Raw genomic sequence first — 15,127 nt, forward strand, 5'->3', positions numbered from 1 at the left:
AGCTGTTTTTTGTTTTTTTTAAAGTGGCATCTGCCTATAAATTAAAGGATGAGCTAGGGGTGGGAGGGTTGGGAAATACAGACTAACCTCAGTTAGTCAGCCAGAGTGACTCACTGCTCTCTTGATTAACAAATGTTGGTTCCTAATCAAACCAAATCACACTACCTCAACACCTTTCCAACGTGAGTAACTGAACTTTTCAACCTTTTTACTTACGTATACACTGCTCCTAGCTTATTTCTAGCTTCTGGCTACTTTTTTTTTTTTTTATTATACAAACACTAACTACTTCTTCCTAGCTGCCTTATTGACTATTTAAAAATACAGTCTAACTTCTGTTTATTTGCTGCCTTACTATTAAAAGCACAAACACACAAAATAATATTACCAAATAGTTAACTTTGCCCCAATACTTTTAAAAAAGACAATGTCCCAAGCAAAAACTTACTGATTATTTTCAGCCACCAGCAAGGTGATCCTCTCCTCTCAGTGCCTCCACAATTCATGGTCAGGAATCGACCATGAATTGTAGAGGCAAAAGTCAAGGGTACCTACCGGGAACCGAATGCGAAGGGGGACCCGACGCAGAAAGAACCTCCCCCCCCCGAAAAATGCAAAACACCATTTCAAGGGTTTGGAGCTTCACAACCGCGAGGCTACTGCAGTGTGGAAAAGAAGAGACTGAAGGGGGAACTCGCGTGGACGCATGGATAGCAGCAGGCTGGGCATGTTTTCCGTGCCAAGCTCCATCTGATGATGTCACCCATATGTGAGGACTACCATCCTGCTTGTCCTAGGAGAAAAACCACAACAGAAGTCAAGAAGAAATTGTGACAAACAGCTTGGTGCCATCACGCACCAGGCTCCACATTCCTACAGAGCTGCATATATACAGTACCCCATGCTTCTGTGCACCCGCACTGCTTAGGGCCCATCTACAGCCTCCCCCAATTGGGGGCCTCCCTGTCTCTTCAAACAGTTGTGGGATAGAGCCAGAGCTGCCCAAATCTGGCCCCCGATATGGGGCTAGACCATAAATGTACAGCCAAGTGGGGAAAATGAGTAACCTATGTTAGCTCTGGGTATAATTTCTGTATGTGGGTAATTTGCAAAAAATGGAAGTTACTACTCTTAACAGGAGGCATAGGGTAACCTGCACAGAGCAGCATCTACCACCTTTAACAGAAGGCTTGGGGATGACCATCATAATAAATTGCTGGGTAGACTGGGTGAACAATGGTCTTTATCAACATTTACCAAGTAACTATGTTACCGTCCACATCATGAGTGATAGCCATGTGGACAAGGGTAATTGCATAGGGACCTATGCCCACACTGCTTGTCTGCAGAGAGCTGCTGGCCACCTGAAGGGAAGTTTTCTCTGTGGCCTCACTCACCAGGAATTGCACACCACTACTACAGTTGAATGCTCAATACCACTAGATCAGTTCAAACCTTAATGGAGGCCTAAATGCCTCCAAGCCACAAGCAGCAATTTTTATTTTTATATAATACTGCACCCCAGGGACACATAATGGGGGAGAGGGCCATGCCCACAAACTTGGCCCCTTGTGAGCTATTCCACATAGCGTATTGCTATTACCTCAACCTATAAAGGTACACAAAATAAATTCATAATTAATTTCTACTTGTTTGAGCTGAGTGTGGACTCAAATCCATGTCTTCTTGGAACATATTCACAGCACTAGACATCTGCACCACTGAATTACTAATATGAAGTACTTCACTTTAATCATCTTAATCAGTGCAGTGTTCCAGACAATCTAGGAGAAGGTAGCTTGAATTGCCCTCTTTATCCCGGTCCCTCCCCTCCTTGCTTTAAAATTGAAAAGCAGACCTATAATGATTAAGCCACTGGGAGCTGAGGGAAGGGGAGGTAGCAGCAGCCATACCTGGGCAAAGCACATCCCTTGTTCTTTTCTTTTATTGTCCTGTTTATACCTACCTCCTCCCTCCCCTCCCAAGCCATCTTTGTGCAAGAATGGAAAAGATCCCTAAATCTCGCTGCTGTTTTTTAATTTTTTTTTACAAGGCAGCCTGAAGCTGCCTCTTTAAGTACCATCTCTCTCTCTCTTTTTTTTTTTTAAAGAAATCAGAACAAGCAGCAAACAAAAATGCTTCATATGCGGAGCCAGGCCCTCTGGGAACCTCAGTACAGGGATTCAAACCGCTTTCCTCGTGCACCAGAGTTACATAAAACTAACCGGTAGATGGTGAACCGGTAGAAGGTGAACCGGTAGATATAGTATACTTGGATTTTCAGAAGGCGTTTGACAAAGTTCCTCATGAGAGGCTTCTAGGAAAAGTAAAAAGTATTGGGATAGGTGGCGATGTCCTTTCGTGGATTGCAAACTGGCTAAAAGACAGGAAACAGAGAGTAGGATTAAATGGACAATTTTCTCAGTGGAAGGGAGTGGACAGTGGAGTGCCTCAGGGATCTGTATTGGGACCCTTACTTTTCAATATATTTATAAATGATCTGGAAAGAAATACGACGAGTGAGATAATCAAACTTGCAGATGACACAAAATTGTTCAGAGTAGTTAAATCACAATCAGATTATGATAAATTGCAGGAAGACCTTGTGAGACTTGGAAATTGGGCATCCAAATGGCAGATGAAATTTAATGTGGATAAGTGCAAGGTGATGCATATAGGGAAAAATAACCCATGCTATAATTACACAATGTTGGGTTCCATATTAGGTGCTACAACCCAAGAAAGAGATCTAGGTGTCATAGTGGATAACACATTGAAATCGTCGGTTCAGTGTGCTGCGGCAGTCAAAAAAGCAAACAGAATGTTGGGAATTATTAGAAAGGGAATGGTGAATAAACGGAAAATGTCATAATGCCTCTGTATCGCTCCATGGTGAGACCGCACCTTGAATACTGTGTACAATTCTGGTCGCCGCATCTCAAAAAAGATATAATTGCGATGGAGAAGGTACAGAGAAGGGCTACCAAAATGATAAGGGGAATGGAACAACTTCCCTACGAGGAAAGACTAAAGAGGTTAGGACTTTTCAGCTTGGAGAAGAGACGACTGAGGGGGGATATGATAGAGGTGTTTAAAATCATGAGAGGTCTAGAACGGGTAGATGTGAATCGGTTATTTACTCTTTCGGATAGTAGAAAGACTAGGGGGCACTCCATGAAGTTAGCTTGGGGCACATTTAAAACTAATCGGAGAAAGTTCTTTTTTACTCAATGCACAATTAAACTCTGGAATTTGTTACCAGAGAATGTGGTCAGTGCAATTAGTATAGCTGTGTTTAAAAAAGGATTGGATAAGTTCTTGGAGGAGAAGTCCATTACCTGCTATTAAGTTCACTTAGAGAATAGCCACTGACATTAGCAATGATAACATGGAATAGACTTAGTTTTTGGGTACTTGCCAGGTTCTTATGGCCTGGATTGGCCACTGTTGGAAACAGGATGCTGGGCTTGATGGACCCTTGGTCTGACCCAGTATGGTATTTTCTTATGTTCTTATGTTAACCATTATTATTACTATTTTTTTTGTGTCAGCTAGACTGCATGCTGAAAAAGAAATCAATCACTGTTCTGCTCTCAGGCTCCGCACACACACAGACTGCCCCCAGCATTGGAGTGAGCACCTCCATCTAGCATCACCTAACAGCAGGCAGCACCAAAACCCCTTGCCCTGGAACACAGAAAACAGCATAAAGGAGAGGAAGAGCTTGCTGCTAAGAATGTCTGCAGCAGAAGGAGCTAAGCCCGCCCATGCTCCCAAGAACTTCATTAGCCCTTCTCCCATACTAGTTATCTGCTGACAGGATATCCCATGCTGCTAAAAGATCACGGTGCACTAGGAAACCTGATAAAGTCAAGGAGAGCTTAACTGACCTCCTAATACAAAGTTTTTGAATCAACAAATAGCACTGCACTAGTGGCTGCCTGGCCTACTGCTCAGCTAGAAAGCCACCAAAAAGAGAGGCTGGTGGGAGGACTGTTCCTGGCTTAAACTGAACTCACCATCCCTCCCACCAGCCTCTGTGTCTCTCCCCAGAGATGTAGTACCTCCACTGTTGTGGTCTCTCCCCCAACCTAGGATGGGAGTCAGCTCCTCTATGAGTAGAGCTCATTTGTTAAAAGTGGAATAATAAAAAAAGACAAAACAAATATTGCACAGAGTGGGCTTGATTTTCAAAAGTATTTACACCCTTAGAACTGGGTTTTACACATGTAAAGGCACTTTGTCCATGCAAGTGAACTTTTGAAAATTGCTACAGTAGGTACACCACTGAATTATCAATTAAGTGCATTTAATGTGGGTAAATGGTTTTTGAAAATTGCTATAATAGTAGGTTGCATTTACATGCACAACTTCTTTGAAAATTCACATGACTGAATGAATGAAGACCAATGGAAAAAATTACATTCAGTGAATCAGAAACTGTGTTGGACTGACTAGATAAAGTGCAATAAGTATATTTTTTAAAACAAACTTTATAAAATACTACAGTAAAGTAAGCTCAGATTCATTTTCCTTCCCTCATTTTTTTTCTAAATGTATTTACAACTTATACAACACATACAGATATTGCAAACTAGCCAACAATTTACTTGTATACTTTGGTGATATCTTCAACTCACTTTACACTGACCTGATGAAGGGCACATAATACTTGAGAGCTAGACACAAGCATATTAAATTAGTCCAATAAAATACCATACGCAGCTTGTCTCCTGACCTTTATTACTACATAAAATAAATGAATTAGAAATTTCAAGACTGTGCTTTAATTTCTGGATTTGAACAATATTCTATTACCTCTTGTGTTTTATACTTTATTTATAAATACACAGACTGAGAAACTTCAGGAGAACAGTTTCAATAATACACATTTTGAAGCATGATCCCTTTTACAGTGCATTTTAAAACAAATGTTATTTTGAAATATTTTTTGTCTCTCAATAGGGTATATATTTAAATCAGTATTCACATTTTTAAGATTTTTAAAAGTAATTTTAAAATTTGATTTTTTATAGCTTATACCATACCTTACATTTCACCTATATCTGGATGCAAAAAGGACACAGTACAAGTCATTAGAAACACCTGCTGCCATATGGAAGACGGTGTATGTGTCATATAATATTTTAAATTGCTTGGATAGGAAACGTACACTTTGAAGCAATTCTATAACCTGGAGCAGGCAGCACGTGTATTTACCATATACAATACGCATTCATAGTCACACAAGAAATAAATTCTTTTCTTTGTTATTTTTTAAGCTCATTCACCAAGACCATTGCCAGGCTAATCAGCATCCCAATTGACCAGGGGATGTCCCTCCTCTGATACTGTAGCCAGTTGGCCCAGGAGACTGGGGGAGAGAGTCCCCTCCTAATGATGTGGCTATTCAGGAGCTTACTTCTGCTATCACTGTAGTTACAGCAGTGGTGGAAGTGTGGCATCTCCTGGTGAGGCGCACCAGGCAGCCGTTCATCTCATTTGATGGCTCTATATCTTAATGTTTTAATATTTATTTATACAGGTTCAAAATATTTGCTCCTAGTGGAATCTAAAATTACATTCATAATAAGATGTAAACATTTATTTTAAATTACTTTTAGATTGCATACTCTAATGATCGCAGTGGTTTACAAAAAAATGTACACAAACAAAATTATATAGAAAGGCAAAACATTAAAAAATGCAGATGCACCTTGTTACTCCTGTATAACTAAAAACATAAATGAGACAGAATTAGAACGTAAAACCTCAACTTAATACCTGAGACCAGAACTTCATTTCAATACCATTCACATGCATGCTGGGAAAATAAAATGGTTCTGATCTTTTTCTAAAAGGTCAGATGGTCAACTTCCAGATATAGATCTAATGGAAGAGAATTCTAAAGGGTTGGACTAGCACCTGAGAATAGCTGAGCTCTAGTGTTCACCAGGCAGACTTAATGTACCTATGGAACACACAAACTCATTTTATTCTCAAAGCACAAACATCTGGATGAAACATATAACATCTCTTGTATTTCTATACACAGGGCTAGCTGTTTCTATTGTCTGCACAAGACAAGGCTCTGAAATGATCTTTACTCAACAGCTGGTATTGCTTACATTTATGATGTACATCAATAGTATTAAAATACTGTAAATGCAAATTTATGAAAAGACTCTGACAATCTCAACACAGGTTGTCACTACCTATAAAAATTGTATTTCACAACACCAACACATCTATTAGACTTTGGTCTTTAAAATTCATATGATAGGAACTCAGAGTTCTTCAGTAGCTGTTAGTACTACAGACAGTAAATGAGCAGAATACTTTTTATAAAGAGCTGTCTGCTCTGTAAGTGTTATAAAAGCTAAAATAAAATATGGGTCCCAAATTATCAATCATTTTCTCCTTTTCTGTGCTAGTGGGGGAAACTTTGACAAATAAGGCTCAATTTGAAATCCTAGGGACAGAAACAGGTATATAATCTATGAGTAATTAATTTACAAGGAAGGAACAGCAGCATCAGATTACAACTTGAACTTGGGTTAAAATGGGCTACCTGTTTATGAGGACCCCTGAGTATGTGTGCCTTGGCGCCTTCACAAGCTGTTCTCATCGCTTCCAGTGATGGTGTTCCCAACAGGTCTGTGATTAAATCCAGCTGTAGAAAAACAGAAAAAGGGTAATTTTCAAAAAGCCTGCATAAGAATATCAGTAAAAACGTGCATACGTTACATCAATTTTCAAATGTGATTTACATGCACAAGTTTGCTTTGAAAATTATTCCACCAAAAGTACCCTGCACAAGTTATTCCTGCTATTTGATATACACACATTTTTCCTGAAAACCTAGGTGCAAATTTCCAGATTTTATAAAGTATGCGCTTAAGTCTAAACCCTTCCCCAACTCTGCCCCAGAAATGTCTCCACTCTGTCTGGGTAAACTTACGTACAAATATGACATACGCATGCACATTTATTCACATTACTGGATGGGCAATTTTATTAAAGGCTACTTCTGTGCAGAAAATAGCATTTATTGCGCAGATGTCCCTTTAAAAATTATCCCCAATGTGCATGCTAAAAGAATACACTAAAGAAAACAATAAATACAGGGAGCCAGGCATTCCATTTCTAGAAAGATATTGTTTTAAAGCATAGAAAAAGCAATACTCCAAGTCTATAAACAAAACCTCCAAAGTAGATCATAAAACAATGTGCTAAATATATACATGAGAGTGCAAAATGGAGGCCAAGGGGAATGGGGGAGGGGCACAGGAAAGGAGGCAAGTTTCTCATGAAAAATCTGGAAGAAAAAAAATCATGAATTTATTTAAAAGTTCATCTAAATCGAATTCCTAAACTCAAAAGCTTACTCATTAAGGCATACAACTACCGTATTAAAACAATTGCAAATAAAAATCAATAAAAAAAAACTCAAGGACAGCTGCACATTAACACAAATTCTAGATACAGAATGTAATGCAAGTTTGCTTACCATATATGGTATTTTCCATAGATTGCAGGGTGAATTAGTCATGAAGTGGGGCAGCCTCATCTGTCAGCCCTGAAGAGACTCATCTCTCCTAGATAGTAGATCTTCGAGCTCTACTGAACATCTGTGGGAATTCCCACATGGGCATTGCCTCGTGAGTTTCCTCAGTTGATATGTGAGCTAATCCTAGCAAAGGAAGTCGACTCTCCAGGAAGGTGGGTGGATATCGTCGCCATGGCTAAATTCATCCTATCTATAGAAAACACCATTTAAAATAAGCAAACTTGCTTTTCCCCATCGATATGCAGATTGAATTAGCCACGACATGTGGGGAGTCCCAAGCTAAGAGCTGCAGCAGAGAGTTTACTGAGTAAGCAACCTGGATTCCACAGTGCAAGTAGACTATTGCGAGAACAGGTTACACAAAACTTCTTGCCCAAATTTACTGTCCGTCCTTGAGAGATTGTCTAGACCAGTAGTTCTCAACAGGTGTGTTGGGACACACTGGTGTGTCGCGAGGTCCTGGAAGGTGTGTCGCAGGGCCAGCAGGAGGCTGCTGCCTCCTTATCAGCCCGGGTGGGAGTTGGTTGACTTCTCATGTATTAGGGCTCACTACTAAACAAAAAATGCAGCCTCAGGAGCAATCCCCAACACTAGCAACATAAATGACAAAGAAAGACGAAAAGTATTAAAGTTTTAAAGAATGTTGGTCAATGCTATTGTCCTGAAAAGTTAGCCAGCAGTAGTAGCCTTGCTTAACCGCTCCTGAATACGTACTGTACCGTTTTTAATGTATTTAATGTACAGTACGTTTTCAGCAGTGGTTAAGCAAGGCTACAATAACGGACAATAGCATTGACCAACATTCTTTAATACTTTTCCTCTTTTCATTCTCTTATTTTAGGCCGACCGAAGGCTACTCTCACTTCCTTCTCCTCTTTCTGGCCCAGTGGGAGGCTGTTTCCTCCTTCATCCAGATCAGAGCGAGACATTGCCAGCTCCTGCTGTTCTGAACTTGATGGGACACAAACTTTATCTTACCCTGCTGAGTCTGGGAGTGATGCTGCTGCTGGTCTCTTCACCCTGTGGAGGTTGGGGGAAAGGAAATTGGGCATTCTGAGCAGATAGAAGTGGAAAGGAGAGGGAATGTGGGGGCTGCTGGACAGGAAGGGGTGGGAAACAAGGGTCGGGATAGCTGGGCAGGGACGGGGATGGAATAAAGGAGGTAGGGAGAGTCAAGCAGGAGAGGGTGCACAGGGAAGATGATGTGGCGGGTCAGAAATGCTGGGCAGGGATGTGAGTGTGAGCAGATGTTTGAAAGGGAGTAATTGGGAGAAGGGAAGGATGATGGAGGCATGGAGGAGGGTGACAGGGAGCAAGAGACATAATGTGTCAATTTTGGGAATGTTCATTTCTTCTCTCTTTATACTTTGCGTAGTATAGGAGGAAATGTATTTCTGTTTCTAGCTCTCCAGTTTTGCACTGCATGCAGAATGGCTTTTTGAGGTTACCATTCCAGTTTTTGTCTCCACATTTGTAATTTGTGGTCTTTTATTCTGCATTTGGTGAAGTTTGGATCTGTATGTGTGAGTGAGGTGAGGCATTTTACTAGTATGTAGGGATTTGTATCAGTCTTATTTGTTGTGTTTTCTCATTCTCAATAGGACATGCACTGGTGGTGTACTGTTGCCTTTTCAAAGATAGGGATATTGCAGTCTGAGTTTTTGGAGTTAGTATTGCTATGGTCTGGCAGGTTTGCTACACGTGCTGAGTGGGGTTTTTTTTTTCAGATTTTGTATATTTACAGTGCATCTGGTGGTAAGGGAGTTTTTGTTTCTGTTACCGAGAACACCAGAATATCTTTTTTTATATGTGGCGAGTTATATGGGGAAATCTCCTTCTGCATCCATTGTTTGGGGATCAGGGAGGGGGGTAGATGCAGAGTATAGCCCATGATGGTCAAGTGTTCAGTGTGTCATGCATGTAAGCATTATCTATCAGGTGCATCCAGAAGAAAAAAGGTTGAGAAGCACTGGTCTAGACAGTAGTGGGACATAAAAGTGTGTACGGATGACCACATTGCAGCTTTGAAAATGTCTTCGAGAAGCACTTCTCTGAGATAAGCAATGGAGGACGCCTTAGCTCTAACTTGATGAGCTTTGACAGTCTATGATTTGCAAACCTGCGCCTGTGTAGTACTGCTGAATGCAGCCTGCTATCCAGTTAGCCAAAGCATGTTAGGTGACTGGTATGTCAAGTCTATTAAGATTGTAAGATATGATGAGCTGTGAAGCCTAATGATGTGGCTGAGGCTCATTTGCAATCCAAAATATGAAGGGCTTTCTCTCCTTCATGCATATGTGGTCTCAGAAAAAAGACAGGCAATACGATGGATTCACTAATATGGAAAGCCAAGATAACTTTTGGAAGAAATTTTGGGCGAGTGTGGAGAATCACCCTATTGTGAAAGAATTGCAAATATGGTGGATAATGAACTGGTAGTTGGAGTTCACTGACTCTTCTGACTGCTATTACTGTCTTAAGAAACACCACTTTCCATATCAAGAATTTAAGTGAAGCTGATTCTAATGGTTCAAAAGGCAGCTGCGAAAGGATAACATTAAAGTCCTACAGAACTGGAGGTTTAACAGGCCGCAAACTTTTTATGAATTCTGACACCACCGAGTGAGGTGAGATGGGTTTAGTTTCCACTGTTACATGACAATGCTGCTAAGGTGCTGAGCTGCACCCCTTACCAAAGATATAGCGAGGCCTGATTTGGAAAGAATGAGTATGTACTTTAGCAAATGCTTGGGCTTGCAAGAAAATAGCTCCAAAGCATTCCACTTAAAGCCATAGGCTTTTTTTTAGTTTATAGGTTCCTAGTTGAAACTATAACTTCTTCTATCTCTAGGCAGAGAGACCTGCAATTACTGAGTGTTCAACATCCAAGCCGTAAGATTCAGAGATTGAAGGTTTGAATAGAACATGGTTCCTTTGTCTTGAGTGAGCAAGGCAGGGTCTGTTCCCAGATGGATGAGAGAACTGCTGGAAGCTATTTGAGATATGCAAACGAGCTTTGTCTAGGCCACGCTGGAACTATGAGGATCACTGAGCTTGATCTGGTGATCAAAGTTATTGATGGAAAAGTATATGAGTCCTTTGTATCATATGAGGAGGAAAGCATTTCGTGTCAACCTGAGGTTGAGAAGTGGACAGAGCAGTTCTCCAGCTTTCTGTTTTGTTTGGCCATCTTTACGATGACGGCGGCCAGCCAGTGCTCCTACCATGTGACAGGGGCCGGCCAATGGCACAGATACCCTGTCATATGGTAAGGGCAAAGGGCCATCGGCGCCATCTTTATGAATGGCAGCCGACGGCCTGAGAACGGGAGATCGCTCCCGGGACTACCACTAGACAACCAGGTAATTTTAAAATGTTTTGGGGGGGATCGGGAGGGTGGGGGAAGCTAAGGGGTCATTTTTAAAGGGTCGGGAGGGTTTTTTTTTTAATCGGGCCATCGACGCCATTTTTGAGTGGCAGCCAAAATGGCGCCGATGGACCGAGAGCAGGAGATCGGTCCCCGCGCCCCCACTGGACCACCAGGTACTCGTAAAAAGTTTTGGGGGGGTTCGGGAGGGTGGGAGAAGGTAAGGGATTAATTTTATAGGGTCGGGGTGGGTTTAGGGGTTGTTTTGGTGTGCCGGTTTTCCCCGCCCTCCCCCGATTTACGATTTTTCACGATAAATCGGGGGAATTTCTATTGTATCGCGACTCTTAACGATTTTTGACGATTTAAAAAATATCTGACGTTTTAAATCGTCAAAAAACGATTCACATCCCTACTGAAAACTCTCTTCTTCAGAGGTCTGAATACCCGCTTGAAGGACGAACTTGCCGCTCGTGAGACACCTGACTCGCTGGATGAACTAGTGGCTTTGGCCCTATGAGGAAAGGCTAAGGAAGTTAGGGCTGTTCAGGTTGGAGAAGAGAAGACTGGGGGGGGATATGATAGAGGTCTACAAAATCATGAAAGGACTTGAACAAGTTAATGTAAATTGGTTATTTACTCTCTCAGATAACAGAAGGACTAGGGGGAACTCCATGAAGTTAGCAAGTAGCTCATTTAAAACAGATCGAAGACAATTCTTTTTCACTCAGCAATTAGTTAAGCTCTGCAATTCATTGCCAGAGGATGTGGTTACAGCAGTTAGTGTAACCGGGTTTCAAAAAGGTTTGGATAAGTTCCTAGAGAAAAAATCCATAAACTGCTATTAATTAATAAGCAATAGTAGCTTGAGATTTATTTAATGTTTGGGTACTTGCCAGGTACCAGGTGACTTGGATTGGCCACTGTTGGAAACAGGATCCTGGGCTTGATGGACCCTTGGACTGACCCAGTATGGCATATTTTATGTTCTTAAGTATACCTGTCCTACACATTCCCACTGTAATTTAGCATGTTCCAAATCACTTAAGTGCATCTCCTGCAGAAAGGCTATTTTTGCATTTCTCTTTTTCAAGTAGTTTAGTATGCATTTGCATTTTATAGATGTGCCTATTCCCCTCACAATAAAGGAAATTATATTTATCTCAAGACAAGACAAACTATTAGACATAACATCTCATATTCTTCAGTGACATTCAATAACTGAGTATCTTTTACATAGCTCTCCTGAAATCCTCTCGTTCTTTAATGGTGGACTACCAAACACCACAACCTCTAACCAACCTCCCCCTTCTTGAACTAAACTGCAGTTGCTTGTGGATATGAGGAGTCCTTCCAAACCATGTTGTTACTGGAATGGCCAAGTCCTGTGACTGACCTCTTATCAATTTTTAAACATGGATCTCCCTCCTCTGGGTACAGTACAGCATGAAGAAATTGCTCTATAAACTTTTTTACCTGCTGACCCTCCACAGCTTCTCTGGAACTCCACTATCCGCACATTAGCACGGCAGAATCTGTCCTCCAGATCTACTACCTTCTCTTCAAGATTTTTCACCTGTATATTTTAGTGCTGTCAGCACATTTGCTGCAGAGGACTCCCAATCTTCAATTGTTGAGACATGGTTCTCTAATTCATCACATTATCTATGTGCTCCTTGATCTCAACTATCGATGTTTTTACAGAGCCCACTTCTTTAGTTACTTTAGCCTGTAGGCTCTGAATTTCAGCCAGGATTTGTGCCATCATATCTCGAAGAAGAGCAGTAACCAGGCCTTCACTGCCACCTATTTTCTCCTTCCCTCTTGTGCTAGAGCCTTCAGTGTCTCCTGTCTCATGGTAGTAATCTATTATGGGCCTGTCTTGCATGCTTTGAGCACATCTGCAGCTCATCATGCAATGGACAGTTGCTGCTCACAAAGCTTGGTGAGTAATGTCGTACCTAAGTTTAAGGTGCCCTTATCTCAGCTTTAGTGGGAGGAACTAGAAGAGAACTGCCTCAGATCTTTGGAGCCTTACCAAAATGCATCTGCCACCATAAATGTACAATAGCACCCCCCGGGGCTACAGTTTCTCTTGGTTCTTCTATGAATAGGTTGGTGCCTAGACAAAGCACATCTGCCAACTTTCATGGATGTTGTCATGAATACTGCTGGCTTGGAATCGGGCCACACATCGAGCACCAATCGAGGTATGTGATATGGTATCAAATGAGTGTTAGACCAAGTGAAGAAGGTATTGCATGTCTGAGGGTTGCCCTAGAAATGAGTGGTCTAATCCAAGGAAAGTCAAATCCAGGCCACCGACACCAGATGAACTGAAGAGAAGGTGATTGGCCTAGGCCAATCACCTTCTCTTCAGGTTGAGTCCTCCTTTTGCTGGTGGCTGGCAAAGCATGAGAAATGGGGTTGCCCACAACACAGACAAGGAGAGAAGGGCCTAGAACAAGGTACGGAGCCCAGAAATCCAGGAACCCAGAGAGGAGAACACAGAGGCGCACTGAAGGCAGAAGCTGAAGGTAATGTAGTCTTCTGGATACAGGAATGGAGGCAGAGTACAAGGACCAGAAGGTAGGACCAAGCTCTGGCAACTGACTGCTGAGAGTGTCTCAGTATAACTGCAAGTCTATAAAGGAAACAAGTTGGCCACCTGGGGGGGTGGGGTGGACAGAGCCGAGAGGACTAGACAGTTCAAGTGGCTCGTAGAGTCACTTGCAGGCTGGAGGAACATTTAGCAACAGATCCTTACAGTATGTACTCCTCCACATCTAGGAGTGGTTGAGAATAATTTCTCTCTTCATTAGACTGAAGGGTAGGCTTCAGTTTTTGTATACAGTCATGTAGGTATTATATAATTTGAAATTGGTGAACAGAGATATCAGCAGTTAGCATTAACTCTGAAACACTTTCTTTTCAAAACTGTCAAGAAACCTGTGATCAGAATGTATTCCTGTTGAACCTTCCTATGAACCTAAGGATGTAGGAACACTAGTCCAGACCTCAATGATAAAGACGGTAAATCGGGAGACTCTTTTGGTTGCATCTGAGGGGATAATCCCTGGTTTACAACCTCTGATCGAGTGGACCCTGCTGCAGTTGAGCAAGAGGAGGAATCTTTTAGCAAGGGTTCTGACATGTTTACTCTAATACGGGAAACCGGAACAGCTGAAGCAAAGCTGGAAAGGAAAAGATAGAAGGTTTCTTCTATTTCCTTAGTCAAAGTAGGTAAAGAAACTCCATCAATTCTGCTATCTGGTTGAGTGGTGCCATGGGTGGAGCATCTTCTGAGACAAGAATGGGTTCCTGTTCTTATAAAGGTGGTCTACTGGAGGTAAGTGGCACCAGAGAACAGATGGGGTCCAGTGTCTCCAAACAGAAGCCCTGAGCCAGAAGACTGGAAGATGAAAGCACTCTAGTTATGGAAGGAGGCATATATAACATATCCTTCTGCTCCTGTTTGCTGCTGATTAGCATAAGTTTGTGTTGGTAGTTTTGCATGATCTGAGGCTCGATATATGAATGTCAGACTTATGCATCGATAAGACTGGGTGCTTTGAGGTCTCTGAGGAAGCATGCTTTGAGCCGATTTGCATCATGTGCATTGATGAAGATGGCACCAAGCAATAGTGTGTCAATAATGCATGTGTTATCTGCATTGTTTGCACTGAAAGGACCCTAGTGCTGTGCGTTCATGCACAGTGCGTCTATGGACCGTGCATCAGTGGTGCCGATGCGCCATGTGCTGTTAAGATTCGAGTGCCAAGCAGAAGCAATGTATTGAGATGCAAGTGTGCAGATGCAGCATGAGTGGTGCTCCATGAGTTAAGGGTATCAATGCGCTGAGCATCGATAGTACCGATGCACCATATGTCGACTGAGACAATGCACAAAGTGTCGATGGTGCCAATGCACTGTTCTTGGTATAATTCATTCCCGTCAGTGAGGGACAACACCTTATTGCAGATGCAGTTCTTGTACCTTCCCACCATAGATTTCTTATTGCCAGACGTTTTGATGAGGCAAAACTGATGAAGTTTTTTTTTTGTAGTACTGAAAAGTGTTTTGGAAGTTGCAGATGCATCAAGGCAACTAAAGAAGAAGAAACTGAAGAACAAAAGTGAAAAAAGAACAAAAAATGTTATAGATATTGAAAAAATTATCTGGAGAGACTG

At 41.7% G+C, this 15,127-nt stretch overlaps 1 protein-coding gene across 4 annotated transcripts in view; it reads right to left on the minus strand.

Moving 5' to 3' along the window:
- The window catches only part of NLK (nemo like kinase), a 642,623-nt gene that overhangs the window by 118,742 nt on the left and 508,754 nt on the right, over positions 1-15,127 (minus strand). For all 4 annotated transcript variants that reach the window (XR_003858197.1, XR_003858198.1, XM_029612542.1 and 1 more), the window contains one exon: positions 6,572-6,673. Coding sequence is in view for 2 of the 4 variants with exons in the window: in XM_029612542.1 (XP_029468402.1) it covers positions 6,572-6,673 (102 nt within the window). In the remaining 2 variants the exon portion in view is untranslated. The remainder of the gene's footprint in view (positions 1-6,571; positions 6,674-15,127) is intronic.

The sequence above is a fragment of the Rhinatrema bivittatum genome, chromosome 8, assembly GCF_901001135.1.
Source record: "Rhinatrema bivittatum chromosome 8, aRhiBiv1.1, whole genome shotgun sequence".
NCBI classification, from domain to species: Eukaryota; Metazoa; Chordata; class Amphibia; order Gymnophiona; family Rhinatrematidae; genus Rhinatrema; species Rhinatrema bivittatum.